At 39.7% G+C, this 24,070-nt stretch overlaps 1 protein-coding gene across 1 annotated transcript in view; it reads right to left on the bottom strand.

Annotated features, from left to right (window-relative positions):
• BTAF1 (B-TFIID TATA-box binding protein associated factor 1) overlaps positions 1 to 16,583 on the bottom strand; it is a 44,073-nt gene extending 27,490 nt beyond the window's left edge. The window contains exons 1-7 of the mRNA XM_085065177.1: positions 16,239 to 16,583; positions 6,909 to 7,032; positions 5,744 to 5,858; positions 3,207 to 3,353; positions 1,253 to 1,416; positions 823 to 959; positions 54 to 165 (exon numbers count right to left, since the gene is read on the bottom strand). Of these exons, the coding sequence (XP_084921303.1) occupies positions 54 to 165; positions 823 to 959; positions 1,253 to 1,416; positions 3,207 to 3,353; positions 5,744 to 5,858; positions 6,909 to 7,032; positions 16,239 to 16,252 (813 nt within the window). The 5' untranslated portion in view covers positions 16,253 to 16,583. The remainder of the gene's footprint in view (positions 1 to 53; positions 166 to 822; positions 960 to 1,252; positions 1,417 to 3,206; positions 3,354 to 5,743; positions 5,859 to 6,908; positions 7,033 to 16,238) is intronic.
• Between the last annotated feature and the right edge of the window lie 7,487 nt (positions 16,584 to 24,070).

Here is a 24,070-nt window from a genome sequence, read left to right as displayed (position 1 = left end):
CTGCTAAAAAACTGAATTATCATTCCTGCTAAGAGCAAAACAATGTATCATACCTCTTCCTGAGCATTTTCTACCAATGTTTTTGAGTCTGTGGCAGGCTGGTTGATGACAACATTTGCAACTTTTCTTCTCTTTTCTTCTGGTTCCCCATCAGTGCTATCATTGCTGAGAAGGAGCAAGTAAATGTTTATGAACTGGAAGTATGTTTTAAGGGAAGCAATGATGTTTGCAACTGAAGTCTTCAGATACAATAAAATATGGCCAGAAAACAAAACATAGAGGTTTAACACTGAAATATACAGGATAGGTAAGTTTACATGTGAAAACAAAAAACGCAGTGACAAGACAACAGAATGTTGTCCCAAATCTGTAACCTGCCTCAGACTTTTCCAAGAAACCCAACAATTCCTAAATAAGATCAAGAATTTGGTTCACCACTTACTATAAACACAGTAGATACAATAATATACCACTACAAATTACAGTGAAGAACACAGCACACATCAGAAAATTGTATCTCAAATTTTGAGTTGTTCATCTTCTTAAAATCCCCCATTTTCATGCATTATTCTCAAGCCATATTTAATAACAAGGACAAACCACACACTTCAGCTGTACTATCCTATTATGTCAAGATGCCTCTGAAGCTGGGTCCTCAACAAAGCTCTACTGGGAACAAGAACTGCACGCAAGATTTCACCATCAGCACAATTAGCACATAAGAGATTTAAGATGCAAAGACTGTAGGAAGTTTCTCAACAGATAAATCAAATCACAATCCCAGCTTAACTGAAATAAAAGGAAACCAGTTCACTATTATACCTCTTCTCATTAGTTTCCACTGCATCTCTGGATCTTTGCTTTGCAAATAGCTTAGCCATTCTTTTGGCTTTATTCTTTTGTCTACTGCTCATACCAGCTCGAAATTCTGAGTCAATTAACTCAGCAGCCTGAAGAGTCTGGAAGAAAAGTCATTCATTGTTAATTCTTCTTATGATGAAAGTCCTGAAAAATTCTCAAACCCACAATGCTCTCAACTTCCCCAACCCTCCATTTCAAACTCTGAACAGCAGTTTGACATCAAATAATACTAACAAGCAACTATGGGATGGACGAACTCAGGATGCCAAAGCATAGGACGTTAGATGCCAATCACCTTATTTAAAATACAAACATTATAACCACAGAAGCTCAAATAAAGCAAACCCACTGTCTTACTCCTTGCAGTCAAATAGCCCAAGGTTTTACCTACAGGTTGTTTGTTTACTAGTAAAACTGAAGAAGGAGAATAGTCCAAATCTTCATCGTTGAACAGATCCTCAGTATTCATTCCAATTGCAGCACCCATATCTAAGCCAAGTTTCTTTTGTAGCAGTTTCCTCTGTCGTGCTATCCTCTCTTTGGGATCAATTTCACCTTAAAAAAAGGTTTTAAAAGAAGATATATCTGGTTGGAAATCTGACACAACATTGAAGACTTGCTCAATGTACATAACAAAGTCAAAATTTACAGTATTAAATTGTGCTTGGTTAATACAATCTTCTGAAACAAATCACACTGACACCCAGGAAGACCTTTTCTGGTACTGTAACTACACAAGTACTTAAACTGTGATCAACCAAGGCTCATTTTGGAAATTAACAGAAGTCACCTCAAAATGTGTGAAGTTTCAACACTAACCACAGAACACCTGGACTTTGGGAGCACCTACATTCCCATAAAAAGATTTTAGCACTCAAGCAGAATAAACCCTCCAAACAAACCAAAACTTGTAGCTGGTCGTGCTGCAAGACTTCACTCTTTACAGTACAGAAAAAAGTCAGAAGGAGCTGGTTTTTTTTTTTTTTTGGTGGTTGTTTTGGTTTGTTGGCATTTGGTGCTTTGTGTTTTTTTTCAATTATTGGCACAAACTTTTAAGTAGATGACCAATACAGGCACGATTTTGGGGTGTACACCAGGTTGAGTAGTAACTAATAGTTAAATATTATCTATACCAGTAAGTTTTTTAAACTGCATTTAACTGACAAGCAAATACAAGCAACTTCCATTCTTTATAAAACATTTTTCCTTTCATAACATCATCTTAGGAAAAATTGTCAGAGACTACTAATTCTAAAGATGATTTGTTACATTCTGTCCATTCACAGTGTCTACTGACTTGAAAAGGAAAGCTGCTACAAAGCAGAAGACTGTACATTTTCCCAAGAGTTAAGAAAAGCAGCACCTTAAGTTTTTTGTTTCCTTTTCTTTTACTTTGGTATTGTATTTCTTATTTATTTTCATTCTTAAAGTTTTTTATATGAAATCATATGACACTGGGATAAATATCAGGTGTCTATGAACTAAAGCGTTGGGTTTCATTAGGTGAGGTGAAACTTGTACACCATTTTATTAATCTATCTTAAAAGATGGCATGCAATAAATTAGCAGCCAGGCTGAAGAGACAGGACATTGCTCAAGTTTCAGCAGCCCCAAGTTCTGCTCTTTGCTGAGCTACTCATCTTCTGTGTACCCTGCACAGAATCCAAAACACACAGGGAACAAAGGAACCAGAGCTAGGCAGTCAGATTCTGATCTATAGCATCACTTAATTTGGTGCAGAAATTGGTAGATTGACTAGAATTAAGAGCAGGGAAGTACAGTAATAGAAAAAAAATAGCTTAGATTAAAATAATTCAGTGCCATTACACTGCTAAACCAGCCCTCAGCTAAAAAATTACAGAAAAATATTAGACAAAGCACTTGAAACAAAATACATCACACAAGCATTGGTATTTGACCTTCCAATTTCGGCAGTTTTATCACAGTATTTTTCATGCCATCTTTCTATGCTTGAAACCTTCAAGCTTTTAAGTAAGACACATCCTACTTCTGTATATGGGAACACTTTAAGTGAAGAACCAGTGGTGATAGTGCCTGCCCCTCTTAAATAAGTCTACAGAAACCTTTGATACTGCTTTTTCAGGTTTCCACCCCTTCTTCCCCACTGTACATAGTAATTCTGTTAAACCAAAAACTCAAACAAACAATACTCAAAAAAACTGCGTGACTTGAGAAAGAAAATACAAACCACTTATGTCAGGGAATATTTCCTCTCATTATTTCCTAGCATTCTGAGAATTTGTAGATGGCTAGACTCCTAATACTCTCACAACAAACTTTTAAAAATCAGTAAGTTTTCTCGTCTGGAAGTAAAATATAGATACCTGATTTATCATCTTGGACTTCAAATTCTGCACCGGCAGATCCGAGAAGAGATGCACCATGTTTTAACAATCGACATATATCAAATCTGTCAAAACGCAACCGATCTGTTGAAGGTGAATCTTCATTAGGACTTTCTGAGCCTGCTTCTAGATAAGAAATAAAAGTAATATTAAGGACAACGTGATAAAATTTTTGTTCAAAATTCTGGCAGAAGATTAAGGAAGAAACAATTTCTCTCCTCCAAAGAATCAGACATCCAGCATTTTGATTCAAAAAGTATAAAGGCTTCATTTTCACAAAGACAGACTGAAATAGGTCACTAAATGTACCTGAGTAGAAAAAGAATGTTTTTCCTTTGATAAATAGTTTTTTTTAAATCTTGGACACTGACCTACCACTAGGCCTTCTCTGTACACATATGGCCAGCTTACAGTTTTGAACTGCATATGGCTCATGAAGAGCATCACAAGTATCACACCAACACTACTGCATACCCCTATCAGCCACGCATCCAAAGTAGAGAAGCTGGAGAGTGGTCTAAACAGGTATGAGAGACAGTCAGCTACCAAGGGCTGCTGAAGCCTGACTGTGAGCTCTTCACAAACAATACCTTTTTCTCAAACACACAATTATCTTTTCAATTTCATTAATAATCTGGTAAGTAGATGCACAAGAACCGGACAATGAATTTAAAAGAGGTGCTGTACTCTAAGACTAACAGGTTGTCCTATTTCCATATACAAAAGGCATGCCAGAAGTAATCTTTGGAATGAGACAAGTGAAGTGAACTTCTATCCTTGGTAAGATAGAGTATACAATAGCAGAGTCCCCACCTGTGGTAGGGGGGGTTGGAATTAGATGATCTTTAAGGGTCTTTCCAATCCAAACTATTCTATGATTCCTTAACTGAATTATTAAGTATATGGATAAATATGATTTACTGAGCTAGAATTACTCTGGAAAAAAACCACCTTCCAATAAGCTCATTATCAACGTCCTTAAAGAGCTGCAACAAATGGATAGAGGGCATCCAGTGAACATAATACATTTAAAAGCTTTTGGCAAGGATTCACATGAAAAAAATAAATCAAAAGAAGCAGCTTAGCACAGAACTGGGGAGAACATCGGTTTACAAATGGAAAGATGTAAGTTAGCTCTGGAGTCCTTTGGGAATCAGTGTCAGCATAATTCCCAGTCTTAACCAATGGGAGAAGACATTCACTAATGCACTCCTCTCCAAGCAGGCAGGTGACACTAAGCTCTTTTGGGTAGCCCAAAGTCACACTGGCACTAAGGAATCCAAGGAGGACTCTCAGAACAGACTAATGGGGAAAGAAGAACATAAGGTGTAAAATGAATAACCCAAACCATGCCTACCCAACACTGCAATCAATCTTGGAGCCATTTCTGACAGTTTTCTGTATTCATCTGTTTATTGAGCAGTGAAAGCCAGAACAGCCAACAAAGTACTGGGTATCATTGAGAAGGACACCGATGACAGGACAAAGCACATAATTTTGTCACTGTGTGTAAATATCAGTAGTCTAGAGATGGAGGTAGACTGTGTGGAGCTCTGTGCACCTCTAGGTGCACATAAGTACAAGAAAGCACAAAGTTATTCAAAAGACAAAGCAGCTGTCTTGTGAGGAAAGACTGAAGAGACTGCAACTCTTCAATATGAAGAGAAGTTCTTGGAGAAGAGCAAATATGATGGTTTACAAAAATAAAGACAGTGGACAAGGAAAACACAGAAACTGCTTGTCATATTCAACACCAACAGAAATGGGAGGCACTAAGTGAAACAAACTATATCATCTCAAACAGATGTGAGTTTCATTGTTGCTGCTTTAGGCAGTGAGACTGTGTGTCTGTTTTTAAAAAAGTCAGTGGATTTCTGGAACCTGTGCCACAAAATTGTGAACACAGACAGTACCAATGGGTTTGAACAAATTCACTAAGTCCATAACTCAACAGTTAAGGAAACTAACATGCCTAACACGATGATTTCAGATGCAAAGAAACAGAACAGACTTCAGCAAGCTGCCATTTCACCTTCCTCTGAAAGGTGCACTGATTAATGGAACAATGAAGAAGAGTTTATGCAAACAATCATGACAAAGTTGATTGGTTAAACATTTTACCATTTTACTAGTTATTCCTTTCATTTATAAAAGCTTTATGAGGGTACAAAGCACAAGCACAGGAATTCTGGAAGAAACAAAGGTCAAGTACAACTGAGCAGGAACATCTAAAGCCAAAGAGGTTTACTTACAGTCCTACTTCACAGAATCAGAGAATAGACTGAGTTGGAAGGGACTCAGAAGGATCATCAAGTGCAGCTCTTACGTGAGTGGCCCATACAGGGATTGAACCCATGACCTTGGCATTATTAGCACCCTGCCCCAAACAACTTACAGCAAATAAAAATCTCTGCTCATAAAAAAACAGAATGACACCGGTGTCTTGAAAAGTCTCATATCACAGACACTTTACATAAGATAAACAATGAGTTATACACAATTAATTTAAGGAGCACCTTGTTTTGATCTTGGAGTTGGATTCCACTCAGGTACATTTTTCACTATTGCTTCAACAGCCTGGCCAGCTGCAATACGAGTATCCCAATTCGTACTTCTTAAATACACTAACACCTTTAAGGAGAGATTAATAGGTAAATAAGTATCTGCATAAAATATACTTCCAAAAAATCTAGAGCTGTTTTGCTCTATTAAAACACAATTACTTTAATAGTATGGATTAATACAGCATTCAAAACAAACAAAAAACCAACAACAAAGGAGAAGAAAACAAATCAAGAAATGCCAGCAGCCTTCTCTATACTGCTAACTGCTTAGCAGAATATTTGCCAGAGCCAGATCTTAAGACTTTATAAGATATATTTAGTCCAATCAGTTAAACTGAAGCTTGATTTCCTCCAGGTACAGAACAAGGCTTGAGACTTGTTTTTATTTTTTTGGTTGGTTGATTTGTTGCTAGCATTTTTTCTAAAAGGAAGTGTTCCCAATTGATTAACAGACCTTAAACCCTGAAATAATTTAACCCAAGAGAGACAACATGGGTCACCTGAAGCAATATACGCTCTTCTAAACTTATTTATCACTAGGTCACAAATCTAGAAAAACTATTTCTTTCTCTGAAAGCAGTTTAATATTGATGATGCCCTGGCCACTCTGTTGATAGCATCAATTGTGGTGAGAGCACCTGTTCAATAGGAACAGAACTGAGGCCACTGAGCCATCTCCAAATATAGACTATTTTTGGTGGTTTTACTAGACTTGGCCAGATTGAAGTCTCAAACTAATGGAAAACTCTTTCCACTCTCCAGCCATTTTAAAGACATACAGCCTCTGATATTTTTAATGCTTTATCACACAAGTAATAATCTTTAAAGGCAAGAGTAGAAATCTTTATTAGGCAGTAGAGCTTCTCTTTATAGGAGATCTGAACTTACAGCAAATGCTGGATATCAATACTGAATGCAAAGTGAAACCTCACTTATGTAACCATTGCAGCAGCTGACAGAACAGCACCTTTAACAGAAGCAGCCCCCAATTTTCTTCAGTCTCCTACTTTTGAAGAACACAAGACTACTACACTTTTTCTTCTTCCCACAGCAGCACACCCCTTTACACTAGTTTTATTCTCACCATTAAAGTACTAGGGATAAAAAATATGCTTACTTTAGATAAGAGGTTATTCAGTTCATGAGGATGCAGTTTCACTACTTCCCCAAGTTGCTGTGCAGCTGCTTTTCTTGTTACTGGTGTTGTACCGGTGTCCAGTAAAATAAAGAGACGATCAAGCCTAAATGTGATTGACAAAAACCGAAAAGTTAGGCTATTCATAGTTCAGTTGCCCATTTCTATTAATATTCCCCCACATTTTTCAGTTCATATAACTCAAACAGAAGAGATGAATGCCTGAAGACTGTTAGTTGGCAGGGTGAATAAAGTACTGTTTTTCTAATAGTAAGTATAGTTGTTCTAAAAGCACATTTAATTTGGTAACCAAAAACACCCCCCCAAAAGCATAGTAATTGTAAGAAATGTTAGTTTTAAAAAAATCTACAGTTACAAGGAAAAATTGTTTGTCTTTCTTCTGTGATAGAATATTTTCAATCTTGAAACACAAATATGTTGTACATGATCATCAAATTCTGTTTGATAGAAAAAACAGAGGGCTCAGCTGCTCCTATTGTGCATTATCACTTCCACTGACAACATAGCCTGTTATCTATAACACCAACTCTGCTTCTCCAGGTTGACAAATTTTTAGTTTTCAAATCTTTTTTCCCCTATTACCTGGAATATACAAAACAAAACCTCTTGCTGTATTTACAGCTTGGAAATCATCTGATGCTTCTGCCCTTCCCACAAAATACAGGGATTTAACCAGCAGATCTGTTTCCACAGTAACTCTGTATTTAGACTCCAACCATCTATCTGTAGAACAGTTAGTTTATTTCTCATTTAGAGTTACTGAATGAGAAGTAAAGTCTGTCTTTACATATGTTTCTACATGATAACTATCTAGATACTCAAATCTATGACTGAAGTTACAAGTGTTCATTATACCCTCCTATCAATGGGTTGATTAGAGCTCTCTAATGAGTGCCAAGTTTATCCATTAGGTATTGGGCAGCATGAGGTTGTTAATGAATATTAATCTAGAACCTGTCCACATAGTGCAACCAAAATTGTCCCTTCCAGCCTTATCATAAAAATACTCCTCCAAGAACTGCAACAATACGAAACCAAAGCTTACACATCAGTGAAGCTCACCTAGACCAGCCTGGCAAAATAAAGATATAGGTATCCTGAATAACCTATTTTCATAAACACACCACCTTGGTTTGAGCACATACAGAAAAGGACAAATGCCTTGGCCCTTCTTAGTCTGTTGCTACGAATTACATTTCATGTAAATTGCCTTGGATGCTAGTTCAAATAATTTAAAAAGAAAAAAAATAACCACCAAAACCTCTTTCCAACATCACTGGACTTCGTATTTTCTTTGGCATGCTTAAACTGCACTTAATCCTGAATATCTCTTACAACTTGCCACAAGACAATAGGAACTGCAGTGCAATGCCAAGGCAATACCAAAACCCAAATACTCTCACAACTGGAGGTATTAGATTAAGTATTCATTAGATTAAAAACATTCTAGCTCAAAGTAATTTACATAATTTAAATTTTTTAGACAAGTCTGGTATCTGCTATCTTAGAAATAATTCTTTTCCTACTACTACTGAAATAGGTGAGTGCATTTCAATTTCTGCAGGTAAAACTAGAGTTTCAATTGCTAAGATTTACTAATTGGTAAGTTGTTTTAAATTTACAAAAATTAAACCCCATATGTATCTAATCAAGCAGTTTTGCGTGATCAGACAGTCAAGGAGAAAAAAGCTTTACAGATCTGACTCTTCCAAATCATTGATAGTGCACTAGTCATGAGAAACACACTAGGTACCTCATTAGTTGCCAGTATTTTTTCTTCAGTACTTTTGACAGTAATAACCCAACCTGATCTGCAGCAGTCAGTTCTATTCAATACACAACACAGTAGCTTTCAGAAGAACCACTGTTTGCTTCAACTTGCTCGTTCTCACCCCTCTCATTCTTCATCTCTCTGTGAAACTTCAGTGCTCCATACTCAAGTTTGCCATCTAGCACTAAATGCTCCTTAACTATCAAATTATCTTTTTTCATCTCAAAGTCATGCACAATGTGTAACTTTGACCACTTCCTCAGCTAGAACTCCTCATGTGTCAAAACAGGAGGAAACCACTAAGTCAGCCTATCCTCAAAAACTCAACTTGAATTTCAGACTTAGTTACAACACTACATATTCACTCCTAAAACCCACAACTTTTTGAAGCTCTGTTAAGTACAAAATACAGTTTGGTTTGTTTGGGGTTTTTTTTAACCTACAGTACGCTTGTTTTGTAATTTGTGATTTTAAACTGTAATATGCTTAACTTACACACAAATGCAAACCAAACAAAAAATCTTTCAGTTGTCTGACACCACTACAAGAAGGTTTCAGCTTTCAACTCCAGCAAAATACATGGAAACAGGATTAACAAATACAGCCAACAACATCTGACTAACCGTAGCCCTGGTCACACTAATCATTCTCTTCTCCCGGCGGAGGACACAAAATTCCCAAACTGATAATATTTTGGAGCTATTAAGATACTCAATTTAGGTGTTGGTGCTGTTGCAGCAGAGTATGGCAGAGCCTGAATTCGGCATGAGTCAGAAGGGTAGCACTGAAAAAGTTTTCTATGATCAGCAGTGCTAGTTGGTTGGGTTTTTTTTTAATTCAAGCTTTCAGTCTGAGTTTCATTAAGAATGAAAAAAACCCCACTAAAAATTCTAAACAAATTAGTTTTGAGCACCTACAGTCTGAAAAGAAGTTTCCTAAATTCTGACAAGATTTTCATTCTCAGAACAAACTAACACTGTCTGAACTAGTTATTAAATCCAAAGAGAACTAAGTTTTCTAGTGGCATGTGGTTCTCTGCCTCTCATGCTAGACAGTGCTGTAAGCAGGGCACCATGTGCCTCACATCATGCCCAAAGCGTGAAGCCGTGTGGCAGAGTGAGACACTCTACAATGCAGACAAATTTTTTTATTATTTTATGAAATATTTCAACTCTGTCAGAAAAATTGTTCTAAGCCTCTAAAACACACATACAAACAACAGAAACAAAAGGAATACTTCAGGGAAGAAAAAGATTAAAATCAAAAAGATCTGTAAGTTATTATGAAAAAGAATTATAAATTATTATGAAAATATAAATACCAATGCATGCTAAAAAATAAATATATCTCTAAAACAACTTCTGCATTTAAGTGCTGCAATCAGAATTAAAAATTGAAAATTCTTCACTTTTATTTCATAAACAATGGCTTAGATCCTTCTGTCATCTTCCAATCCCACTACAACTACATCTATACTACTACTACTGTCATACTACATCTCATCAACAGGACAGCAACCATACATGACCTTGATGTGAAGTCATGCCTCATGAGCTCAGTACAAAGCACCACCTTGCTCACAGAGGTAAATAACTTCTTCCTCTCAATTTAGAAATTCGAGATTTTTCTAGTCCCTGTTGAAGTGTATCATCAAGACATGACTGGGAGCAACAATTCAAAGTTCAGCACTCCAGTCAAAGTAACTATTTTTCTTCTAAGAAACACCTTTTACACCGACAGAGTCCATTAGAAATGCTTGACTCAGACATCAATGCAGGTGCTTAAGAACAAGTATCCAGTAGAATTTGAGATGCTATACCTACAGAAGAGCCACCACAACCTAGGCACTCTCCAGGTACTACAGTGATTGTATCTTTTGGTCACCAGTTCTGCACATTCAGCAGTAAGCCAATTCAGACATGAGCCTCACCCTGCCACTGTAGGCAAATACTGCAACAAATTACCTGTTCTGTTCTTTATGCTAATCTGAAGTTTTGCTGCTGCCCCTCAAAAAGAGGATTGATCTCCATCTGAAGGAAGAGTTGTCATAGTATTTAAAGTGAACCTTATGGCACTCCTGTGGAAACTGGATGATGTGGATTTAAAAGCCCTTCACCTTCAGAGGCACTAGAAAGCTAGCAGCTGGATAATTAATGTCAAGATACAGGTGTTAGCAACAGTGCCTTCAAAGTGTTTGCAGAAGAACACGTGTGCAGCTGAATAGTATAAAGATCCCAACTGCCCCAGAGTAAGTATTCTGACTGTACTGGCTCCCCATATGACTTCAGATGATGAAACTTCCAATTTGTTGCCTCCGATGAGTGAAGGCTTAAAAGGGACAGGGAACTGATCCCTACTGCCCATGAAACTATCTGTTTGGACTTCACATCTCTGCTCTCTGGACAGTTTAACATGCTGGTGCACAATCTCTGATAGTAAAAGCCATCTGGTATGGACACCTTGTAAACTACCTTAGCATATCCTCAAACCCATTAAAAGTGTGTGACTGGACAAAAAAATCCTTAGCGGCATAGTCCCTGAAAAGTAACGTCAAGCTCTGCCTAGAGCTCTCTGGAAAGCTGCTTGCTAGCACCCCTCAGAAGGCAAGGGAATACTCCTAGGAGTTGATATTTTCAACATCCAGAAACTTCCTCCCAGGCACTATTTCTTAGTACAAAAAAAGCTCTTAGCTTTTTTTTTTTCTTAGCCCAGACCCTTTGAAAACATCCCTAAATTAAACTTTAGACTTGACAAGGGTGAAATTCTACCTAAGTTCTAATGGAGTCTGAGCTCTTCTTGTTGACCTGACAGTCCTCTGCTGTTACTTCATCATTTGGTCAAATCTCAGCTCTGAACACTCGCTCATACAAATGGTTAAGTAATCAAAAAAGCAACTTTCAAATATACAATCAGCCAGTAAGAGGAAAAAAAATACTCAACAGAATTCAGAACAAAACCCAGAAGTACGATGATACACAAAGAATGGATTGTGATTTTACTTCTCCTAGGTGTCTAAATAATTATGAAGGTGGGACAGTGGACAATGAAGAAATCTCATTTCCTACGCAGCAGTTTAGGGAACATCTGGAATGAAACAACAGCTTCATGACCACACCGGGTCAGAGTATTATATACTGCTTATGGAAGCTAACCAAATGCCAAAATTAGTATCATTAATTCCATATGGATTGTGTATTTCATATATGATCTACAACTTTATGCTGTACACATTCTACTTGTAAACTATTACATATGTACCTACAACTAACAATGCACCCCAAAACATTATGTTACAAAACCTGCAAGAAAGAATCGGAAGGTGATGAAACAGCTGTGATGACAGACTAATACAAGATACGCATTGATAAGCTACAAAGTGAGCACCTTGGTGACAATTCAAATTCCATCTGCTGGAGCAGGCTGGCATTCTTATCAGCATGCAATCCTGACTTTCAACTTTCACTTCAGTCCATTAGAAAAGTGTGTCAGAGAGACTGAGAGCTCTATCTCATTTGGGCAGCAGTGCACATGCTACTTCTGCTTCCCCCCTTCCTACGACAGTATCAGCCCTCCCACAAAGAGCAGCACAGAAGGCAGCCCACTGTTTTGATCTTCAAGTTAATCTCCACCAAGAGAAGAGTTACACTATTCTCCTCACCTTTTGAGTCTGAACTCCCATAACCACATTGATTGTAGGACACCTATTTGAATGCTTTGGGCATAGGCCTTTAAGTAGTAGTGAACACATACTTGCTCAGGTTAACTCCTGCTTTTCATGCAAGACCAGCCATGAAGTAATAGCCATGAAGCTAGAAGCTGAATTCTTTATAAAGGAAGTTTGTGATAAACCCCAAAAAAACTTCCCTAAAAGGTATACATGGCACCTAAGATTTTTGATGCAGTATTCAATTTGAAATGTTATGTAAGTAGTGACACCAGCCAGTGCAACCATTTATTCTTGCCATGTCACAGCCCTACATTTCAAAAGCTGAGAGCAATACATGAGGCCTGCTTAGTTCACACGAGCTTTAGTCTCACAGCCTTTTGACATAATTGTTTATTTTAAAATAAAAACTAGGTTCCTAATCTACATATTACCAGTTATACACAAATTCAAGTAAACAAACCCACTGAAAACTCCAGAAAACAGTATTAATTTTACACAGATCCAATCAAGAATGGGTTGCAAGAGCAGCAAGTTATGTATTCCTTATATATTGTAATGAAATGTCTTGAAGATAACCTGAAGAGGTTGTGTTTAAGGTATATCAGGGAGAACTTAAAGGGCATAACAACTAAAACCAACTAGTTTACTCTTAATGCACCTTACCAGCTTCCTCATTTTTTTACATTTTAAAACTACACTGGCTCTCCTTCATATTGTGGAGGCACTCAAAAACAGGAGAAAGCCAGTAACAGCCTTGGTGTCAGAATAATACATGAGGTGCCTTTGAACACACTAAAGAAACTGGAAAAAAGTTTTATTAGATACTGAAGGACTATCATCACTTTATTACCTACAGGAACTCTACCATCCTGCACAATCTGTGAGTTGCCATTGCCTTGGAAGTATTACTTTTCCTCCTGAAGTATCTCAAAAGACCACTAGTGAGCCACTGCAATTGTTCACTTAAATCATGCACTTTGCAGAAATGAAGCTGGAGCAAAACTTCTCACTTCTTTTTTTCCTTCTCAGTTCCACTATCAAGAATTTTGGGATCTTTTTATTAGGTATGCAAACATTACACTACATCTATACTTTTAAGACTGGTGACAGAAGCTAAGGCCTACCAAATTAGTTTGCACATTCACAGAAGGAATATCAACCTTCCCACCCACCTACCCCTACTTCTGGAGGATGCATTCATTAGTCTCTTCAGCATAAAACAACCTAAGAGATGAACATACACAATGCAAATATTCTGCAACAGCCTTTGGTATATGAGGTATCTACTGTTCTACTTTATGTCTGTTTTCTAGAGCACCAACACAGAAGTGTTATACAGAAGCAGGTCTTCAAACCATGGAACAGTGGGATCTGGTCAAACAGGCACATACACATAAAAAGCAGAATTAAGTATCACTTTTTGTCAAGAGGCTACAACAAATTACAAAATTATTTTTAAGACAATCTTAATAGCAAAGCTGCAGATAATCAATCTAGTTTGGAGGTATTTCAAAGTATTCCCTATGTTTGTTGGGATCTCCCTGGACAGACTAGGGTTTTGAGAAAGGCTTTCAATTGGCCAAAGAGCAGAAAAGAAACTTTCCTGGGAAAACAACCACGTGATAATTTACTGCTTTAAGAATGCAAAACTACCCCAGCCCTCACTTCCAAGAAAAGTTATTTTTTAAAATAGTGGTTCCAATACAGGACTACCCCAAATGACATTATTGTTAATATTAATGCTTGGTATGCACTCCACAAGGACTGTGAGCTTTGGAGAAAGATTAATTTGAATCAGCTTCTTCCTCACTCTCCAAACTTGTACAGATAAGAGGCATTCAACAATGAAACATTATGTCAGTCCGTCAAAAATAAAAAAAGTAACTAACCACCTTGAGGAAAAGTGGAATGAGTACAAAAGCTGGACCAACTAAACCTTTACAGAAAGATAGTTATGTGGTTACATACACAAGTGCACAAACAATTATTTGTAACATATCTGAAAGGAAAGGATCTTTGAAGTTCAATACTCTGAAGTAAAAGGTGAAGCCAAGGTATCTTTATTTACATGAGCAGCACTGACACTGTGTCACTGCTCCTATGGTCCAGCAGCACAAAGGTCCATTTTGTCAGGAGCTGCTGTGTAATTTCAAAGGGACACAGACAGGCTTTGCTCTATTAAAAACATGTACAAAGCCAAATTTTCACTTTATCACTTCTTACAATTACAGAAACATTCACCAGAAATAGTCGAGGTGTTACAGCACTCCAAAATGTGTATTCTTTTGCCTCAGTTACATGTGAACCTGAAACAATTCTGTACCAACTCATGAGTATTACAGCACCTTTACTGAAGTTCTATACCTTGTGTTCAATTGTGTAACATTTGGATATTGGAACTATCATCTGAAGCAATATATAACACTATTATTAACACACTAGCTTTTTTAGTGCTTCACATTGAATCTCAGAATGAGCCATATCTAGTTTACCTTTGAGTTTCCAAAAGGTGTTAACTAAATCTTTGTACTGCTGCTTTCCACTAAGGCAAGCTTGGTAACTTAAACAGAAACCAGCCTCTAGAGCAGACACAGCCTCAGCATACAGCTGAAAAGCTCTATCTTGATATTCCAGTTAGCCCCCATATCACATGTACATTAGCAAAGTTGGTTAAGCAGACCAACCAGACCTAACACAATTAGACTACTCCTCTGTTTTTTACATGATGACTTATTTTAATGTACACAGTAATCTTGTTACAGCAGTCCTTACTACTTCTATATTCTTCTGTATGGATTTGGGGGGATGAGAAAAAAACCACAACATATAACAAGTTGATAAAATAAATTAAAAGCAGAATATAACAACATGATACTTTGTGGAAACCATGAAGCTTAAAATAAAACACCTGCTACTAGAAGTTTTAAAAGGTGCTTTGCTGCCATAAATTTTGATGAAGAATGGATTTCCATTATAAACATGCACACCTTTACTTTGCTACACAGAATTGTAAACTTATTCACACACAGCTACTGAAACAGAATTTACTTTTGTGATAGCATTTTGGAAGTAGGGATACTACCAACACGTGACTTCGAGCTAATCTATCACAACCTTAATTTGGATTTATGGTTTCCTTTCAACTATCCTGTTAGGAAGCTTAACGTAACCCATTTCACACACACACCAAAAAAAAAAAAAAAAAAAGAAAAAGAAGAAGAAAAAAAAATACAGGAATTTGTGCTCAGCATTTTTTATAAAAGAGCTCTGTTAAGACACACCTCTGTATCTGTGAATGCTTTAAACGCCGGCACACCCCAGAGCACATGTGTGCAAGCAGATACTGCCCAACATTTTGAGGCCGAGCCAAAATACACTGATCACTTTTCTCCATGAAAGCCTGTTTTATTTTGGTTACTTTACAACTAAGGGCTCTGAAAGGCAAAAAGGGTTTCTCGTCAGTTTTTGAGACTCAATATCGTAATTTCCTATTCCCTCGCAGTTTAAGCACCGTGGGAAGGACTGTCCAACAAAACCAAGGTGTTGCACTCAGGAGGAAGCCCGAGACGCCCCGGGCAGAGCCCCCGCGGCCCGGGCAAGGGAGGGAGCACGGGAGTCACCCCAGGCCAGGAAGCAAAGCCAAGCGCCGGAGCACGCAGCCACCCCCAGAGCCCAGCGGGGCGGCCCCGGCGAGGCCTCCGCAGGCTCCCGAAGTAAAACGAGATGGAAAGCGAGCACCCCTCCTCCCTCCCCCCTCCCCCCCACGGCCCGCACCCAGGCCACACGGAGAGCCAGGAGCGCCGGGCCGCCGCTGCCGGCCCTCCTTCCCCCATTCCTCCCTGTTCCCACCGACCTGGAGACGGCCATGGCCGCCCGGAGCCGGGCCTGGCTGACGGCGGGCGGCGGGACGGGGGGGCCGGGGTGCTGCCCGGGCGGAGGGCGCTGGGCCTCGCTCGGGCCTGGGGCGCCGCACCCGGCCTCGGCCCCGCCGGCGATCCGCGGGCAGCGGCTGAGCGCGGCAGAGGCCGGCGGCGGTCGGAGTGTCGCTCCCCCGGGCGGGGCGGCGGTGGCGCGGGCGGGAACGGCGAAGGACCCTCGGAGCGCGGGTTAAAGCCTCGATTCCCCCATCGCCGGGGCGAAGCCCAATGCCTGGTTTTATATGAGCAGCCATCTTGTATTTATTCCCTTCCTCCATGAGAGCCGCTTCCTGATTGGCAAGGCCGCCCGGCCGCAGCCAATGGCGGGAGCGCTTCTAAGAGCAAGGAGGGCGGGAGCGCGCAGCGCCCGCACTGAGCAGGATCGGCCATGGAGCCCGCCGGGCCGGCTGGGGGGGCGCCGGCCTCCGCCGGGGCGTTCCATCTGCACCGCGATGGGGGGGCGAACTCAAAGGAGAGCGCCCTAATCCCGGACCCCGAGTGGACAGAACGGGCACCAGAACGCGGAGTAAATGCCTTTTCTTCCATGTCCGCTGGGTGATGGCACTTGTGCCGCGCCAACACTGCGGGAGAGGGCGGTGAGTACTCGCCGAACCAACGCCGCACCCCCCTCCTGCCGAGGTCTGCCGCCCATAGGCCATGCCCGGTGCTGCGGCGCGAAGCCAAGGGGACTACAACTCCCGGCGTGCGCCGCGCCGCCGCCGGGCCGGGTCGGGCGGCCCCGCCGTCCTTGCGGGCGGGTGCAGCGCTGGAGCCCCCGCGTCGGGGTGGGTGTGACACACAGGGCTGATAGCGCAGGGCGGTGGAACACGCGGCGGTGGTAACACGCGAGTGTTCATTAACCATCGCCAGCCACCCCGGGCAGTAAGGGGCCGCTCGTCCGGCCCGGTTACGGCGGCTCCGTGAGGAGGGGTGCTCCTTCCCGCTCTGTGCCGTCGCCCCGGCTGGGACAGCAGCCCGTCCTCCCAGCCCAGCGGGCCCCGGGCGATGCCCGAAGATCCCCGGGATCCAGCGGGCAGTGCCCCTTTTCCGGGCAAGCACACTGCGCTCCCAATGCACACTATCAGCTTCCATCAGATCCGGATTAAGAAATTAGCCTTCGACTAATCATTTAAATTAATGGTCCCAGATTGGTACATAAAGTTAGCTGACGTACATAACCTTTCATGTGATAAGTTGGAAACAAAACAATAGATTTTTCTTTCCTGTGATGGCATAAACTTGGATAAACACATGAATTTGCGTAAGGCTGTATGGTAAAGTTTTCCTCTGAAGCCCAGCAGTATGTGTTTCATACCCGACACTTGTAGAGGGATTTCTGCTCACCCCAGCCTTGCTGGTTGGTCTCCCTTTCCCTGGGCAGTTAGTTTTTCGAGTATGGGCTCACTGACTCCTTCCCCATAGCACATACTCCAAACAAACATTCTAGTGCTGTCTGCATGATCACTGTCTTTTGACAGTTCCATAAACAAGATGCTGGGATATAATGCTTCAATCTGTCCGTGTGGGACCAGCCTGTACTTCAGTCTTCCATACAGTTTGCCCTGGCTGCTGCTATCCTGCCTGTCTCTTCTCCTGTCCTTTGGTGGGAGCTCTGTGATAACTGGAAACAGGCGTTAAAAGTGGCCCCAAACACCGGCAACATGAGTCAGCTTGAGCCCTCTGAGCACAGAGTGTGGCCAGAACAAACCACAGACCTGGTTTGCAGTGGTAGAGGTGGTTTTTGTCACAGTGCTACACTCAACGACCCAGGTAATGCCTTTTGCCTGCCATGACTCTGATGTAGTAACTACCTTTAAATAGCTCAATACCTTCTGTAGCAGAACACACACAAAAAGTGTGGTGGGTTCAGTTGGAGGCCAAGACCCTCTTACCAATGTACTGCAAAAACTACACAGACCATCCTCTCTGCCATCCCACGCCCTCGTGTTGCAGGTGCACCTGCCTGGCTCCCTGACCATGATCCCAAGCACATGCCCACTCCTCTCCCTTGTGCACACGTGTTTTCACTTAGCCATATGGAGGGGAGGAACAGCAGGGAATTGGGGTAGGGAGCAGCAAGGAGCAGACTGAGGGTGGAGATATTTTTCTTGTGTGTTTGATGCTGTTGACATGGATGTATAGCAAACATCCCTGATAGTATTTCCGTGTTTGTTTAGCCAGGAATCAGCAGCCATCCTGTACTGCTGTGGGCATTATTGAAATGATATTTCAGGTGATATTTCCAATTCTAACATCCTATTTCCTCTTAGGTTCCTTAGAAACAGTTTGTGCATTGTTTTAATAGCAGTCAAGGCAGAGGGCACATCAAACATGCAATAAAATTTGTCTTGAACAGCTCCTACCTCATAAAAATAAGTGCAGGGAAAATATTGGTGGTGGGTCATATGCACTGAGTACTTGCTGAAATTATGATAAACTGCACTTCCAGCAAAACAATCTGCAGAACACGGAAAGAATTATCTCTTATAGTAGGCATTCTGGACCAAAACACAATTCATTGACGTTTCACAACATATATTTTTGTATTTTGATGGGACATGTATGTAAAGCACTTTGTTACTTAACTATTCACCTGTATCTTCTGCTCAATCCTTTCCTACACTCTATGAAAACCAATTCTTCTTTGTCTGTGCATCTGTTCAGCTGCTCTGTAAGTCACACCAATTTTTTTGCATATGTTTTCTTTTGACCCATTTTTCAACGAGTAGCTATACATTTTCTTCCTTTTTTTTCTTTTGTTAAACGAATCCCCCCTGAAAATGCGTTGTGTGCCAGTACACTCTCTCCAACAAATTAAGTAAAAGTCAGCAGTTTCACTCATTTGGTATGTTTTAATCAGTACTTCCTGCATTCATCTCAACTGTTTTTATTTTGCTTTCTTCCTCCTGCCAGCTGTGTTCACCTGTGAGCTCTTACTGCTTGGTCTGCAGATTCACAGCGATGGCAGCTCGGGTACATGCCCTGTCGGCTGCCAGAGCCCAGGGAAAAAGTGGTGCAGACTCCAAGTGCTCCAGCTGTGCAAACAGCAGATGACAGAGGCACAGTTTTTCAGGTGGATTCCCTCCTGATTAGACCTGACATAACATATTCTTTTACATGTTCTGGTCTTTTAGAAGACTAACTTCCAGTTAGTTTTTTGTGTCCTGAAAGGTTTGTATTGCTCAGGATCACACCAGCCTCTCTGTAGTGGTAGGTACTACATTTGATGCTTTCCAGTCTGGTTAAAAAAAATTATTTTCATAATAGTTTGCATGTATTTTAGTGTCTATGTTATTTGATTTCTAAATTCCCTTGGAAATCTTGTCTGAAGACAAGCTAGTCCTAGAAGCTTGCCCCTGCTTAGCAGTTTGCTCAGACAGCTTCTCTGCTGCTGTCTCAATCACTGTCATTATTTTGACAATCTGGAGAAAAATTTCTCTGAGATAGAGAAAACTCTCTTTACACATTATGAACTTATGCAGGTAAACTGTGCAGGTTCTTCTCAACATGTATTTCCTAATAATGCTTTCTGTTCTGAGGTCTGCAAACTAACTAGATATCTTGAAGACTATTTCTAACATTTAAACTTTAAAATTCTTATTTATTTTTACATATTTAAGTGTTTCTTCTTCAAGTATTATTTAATCTTCCTTGTTTTTATTTGACATTTCATCTCTGTAGGTTAGACCACTTTGTACTAGTGTTGTTAAAATTAGAGTTCTGATTGCTGAAGGATTTTTTTCCTTGAGTAATCTCGTTTCTTGCTAACTAATACTTTCTATTGCTATTCTGCCTAATTTTTATTTAAAGGTGAATTTTTTTTCTCATCTAAGCTTCACTAGTTTCCATGCCAACTCTCATGGCTTTTAATTGTCTTATTTTTACTCCAAGGAAGTTTTTTAGTAGCTGCACAACCTTGTCGGAAGTGTCTTAAAAATGGCAACTCGTACATGGCCTTCCTTTTAAGTTCTTCACATTAAGTGGTGGAGGCTAGGTGCTGACTGAGAGCTCTTGTAGTTTAGAAACAACTCAGAGATACCAATGAAATTCTGGATTCTGAGAGACAAATCAGGACAAAGGCACTGCCACCCACAACATGAAGCAGCAACATTTCTGAAGAAAGTTTGATGGGCTCCAGTTTCTCAACATCAAACAGGATTGCAATAATCATTAGTTAGTGAAAATCACCAACATCTAAAAGAGTCCCAGTGTCACCCCAGCTGTGTAATTATCTCATTAGATTTCATTACCTCTGATCATATTTAACATTGTCAATTTGAGACAATTTTCCTGAATGAGAGGCTCCTGATATGACAAATAGAGAGAGAAAAACCTGTGATTCTCTCTGTGTGATTTTCTGCTCCCAGGGATTTTGTCTCATGAGATGACATGGACTTGTTCAGAAGTTTTGCTTCCTGCCCATCTCCATTTTAAACAGATATTCTGTACAACTGATCAACCTTGTTGTACAAGGTTGTACAAGCACCTTGTTTTTGTTAGCCACAGTCTCCAATTTCTTCAGCATTTAGTTCTATGATCCTGAACTTCCCATTTTCTAACTCAGCTCTACTTTCCACCTTATCTTGTAACACATTAAGACTTAAATTACTGATATTCTTTGCAAATCTTTTGTGTATAAACACGGTAAGTCTCTTAGTTTTGTCTAGCAGTCATCCATGCCATCCTAAGTTAAATAAATATTTTATAGTTTGGGTAGTTTATTGTTCCTGTGGCATGTTTTTTTAGCAAATGGTATTATCTATCCATTTTATACAGCTGGGGTTTTTTTCAAACAAATTGTTATGTTTACATTTAAAGCCTCCCTCTTCTGACCTCTCTGTGCATGGAACTACACCACTTTCTGTGTCAAGAAATTAAGTAAAGTATTTACCTTTGGTAAATTAACTCTGAAGTATTAAGGGATTAACAGCAATAACTCCCATGAAAAATTGCATCTTTATATCTGCTCTCTCACTGACATTTAGGAGAGCAGAGATGTCCATTTATATACAGAAATTTATATATATAAATGCTTATAAAGCACATATACATACATTTATACATAGATATACACACATGTGTAAAAATGAATTTAGTATTTCATATCCAGAAAGAAAACTGAAAGGGAGAAAAGCTCATGTCAAGTATCTAATTGGGCTTGTTTGGATCAAGGTTACAGACACAAAGGAGCCAGTTAGAGACAAAGAGAAATGGAAATAATGAGGTCAAACTCTTCCTATAAATGTGCAGGTCTTTCTACATAGGCCTGTGGGAAAATGCAACATGAAAATAACATGAGAGAAACAACTAAAGATCTTTTATGAAGTTTTTCTATTATCTAAAGTTGTGTAGTTTTAAGGGCTTTTTTCTTTATTTAATTTCAGTAGTCTGATTGTTCTTTATTTTTTCATGAGCTAATGCAAGAGGGACATCAGTCTGTGCAGTTTAAAAAAAAAGCGCATATAATTCCAGTGTGCACAAACTGAATACAAAGAGCATAAATAGAAAAGCACCTCTGTCATCAGGGACATAAGGATTCAGAAACACACTATAATGCTGAATAAACAAGGCCAGAGGTTTCACATCTAGTCCAGCTCTTTCCAAAAGCTGTTGCTTTTCAAAGATAAAAAAGAAAGCTAATCTGTGGCCATCATCACAAGTTCTGCAGCAGTTAATGAGTTTATAGATTTAAAAACAAGTCTGGTGGACATACCCTTTGCTCTCTATATATTTTAACTCCTATATTTAAGTTATTGAAAGCAACTGGTTTTTCTTTTATTTTGCAAATACTATTTCTCAGAATATATTTTAGGCCTATGAAAGATTTCCAGCATGTAGTGTAAATATCAGAATTTACCATTTACAGTATACCAGAATTGCTACTGAATATCTACATGATGTAGATACCACGATATGATGGTCCCATTTTTCATCTGAAGTGAGCAGACAAGGATCAATCAGCTCTAGCATTTGGATATACCAGTTTATACTTTCTTTTACTTTGTACATCTAAAAGATGGACTGAGATGTGATTAACAGATATTAACAATAGTTTGTTATCTCTTCTCCTAAAAGAGTTAATTTTGTTTTATGGAGTTTTGTTTGGTAGCGTAACTCTGAAAGTAAAAACTTCTTTCTGTTTATGTAAGAAGAGGCCCTTTGAAGAACTACATGGGGAACATCCTCATCTGTAACAACTTTATCAGGTTTATCTATGTTGAGGGTTCTTTCATCTTCCTTTGTGGAACATTCAGTCCTGAGTGTTCCTCATAAAGGAATAAATGTCTCCAGCTTACAGCATGACTCTGTATTGACTTGCTTCTTGTACTACTAAGAGAGGCAGTTCAGATTTGTTTGTTACTCTTTAACTGATTTATAACTGTAAGTTTTGTGTGATGGGTACAGTAATAGCAACATTATAGCATGTTTTGATGCTGTCCTGAGTGTAAGATAAAACAGGTATGTACCTGTAATAGACAAACTGAGTTTTATTCTCGGATTCCTCAAATCCTCAAATGATGGTATTTCTGAAAGCCAGTAAAAACTGAGCTTGTTTTCAATGTAGAACAGGTTTGTGGAGTAATTTCTTACTTGATTGTCAGTAATTCTCATTGAATTCTACAGGGAGTATCTTCAGGATATTATACTACCCATAGACTAGATTTAAAACTTAGAGAGAAGCGTTAATTAGTTTTAAGATCCCACATGATTTTATTGTAGGATTAGAGGTCTGAGTGCTTCTGTATTTTTTTAATAACTGTTATTTACATCAGCTCACACAGAGCCACAGGCACAGCTTAGAAGACCCAGATAAGAAGTTGCCAGGAACTCCTCCTCCAGCATGTGCCTTTTTTATACCCAGTAATCTTTCACCAGCTTTTTACACATGCGTCTTCTGCACATTTCTTCCCTCACACTGGTAACTCTCTCCCCTGACACTAGAATTTTCATTGTCTCTCCCCCACAACCCCACTGTCTTCTCATCTCAGGTGGACAAAGAATCGAGTTGCTTCCTTACCTAGTTCCTTTTTGTCATCTGTTTTTCTGGCTCCCCACAAGAAGAAGAAAGGGAGCTGCTGGCTTGGTAATTGCTGTTGACTGGAACCAGTAAAGCATGGTCTGCTGATAATTGGAGCAAGTAAGAGTCAGCCTGGAGAGGAAACAAGCTCTAGTGGTCAGTGACAGCACGGAAGCTATTGCTTTTTGTTGGCACACACATTTTAAATAAACTGCTCTTCACAGTGGCCAAAGATTCATATCCCCTTACTAAACCCCAGATGAGGGACACCTTCCTTATTCCCCTGGCACTGAGCAGGTTCTTAAGCCACAAATGACCTTTGGGTGTCTGCATTTCTGGATGCTCCACATAAGACATTTTAGGAAAGAACTGATCTTCAGAAGCTACTGCTCAGGTTATTGAACTGCTAGTCCTGGCACACTGGTCGTAGTAGTGCACCCCAAATTTGAAGTGTAACATATCACTGATCATTTTGGCACATGCAAAAAAGAAAGCCTGCAGCTTGCTAGCAGTTACTTCATAGCCAAATAAACAGGGAAGGATCCAAATTACACTTATGGCTCCTTGTAGATCATTTACCTTTTTACCTCAGCTGAGAGAAAAAAGTCATTTGCAAACCTTTCTAGCCCTTTTTTAGGTAACTGTTCTTCACACAGAAAACTAAATTTGCTGTATACACAGTGCAGATAAACGCAGCTGTATAAATCTACATATAAATTTAGCTGTATCCTTTTGTTCTGGTTTTGTGTT

This window comes from Lichenostomus cassidix, chromosome 6, assembly GCF_008360975.1.
Source record: "Lichenostomus cassidix isolate B80296 chromosome 6, HeHo_3.0, whole genome shotgun sequence".
In the NCBI taxonomy this organism is placed as follows: domain Eukaryota; kingdom Metazoa; phylum Chordata; class Aves; order Passeriformes; family Meliphagidae; genus Lichenostomus; species Lichenostomus cassidix.
Note: the sequence above shows the minus strand (reverse complement) of the source record. Positions and strands in the feature narration are given on the sequence as shown.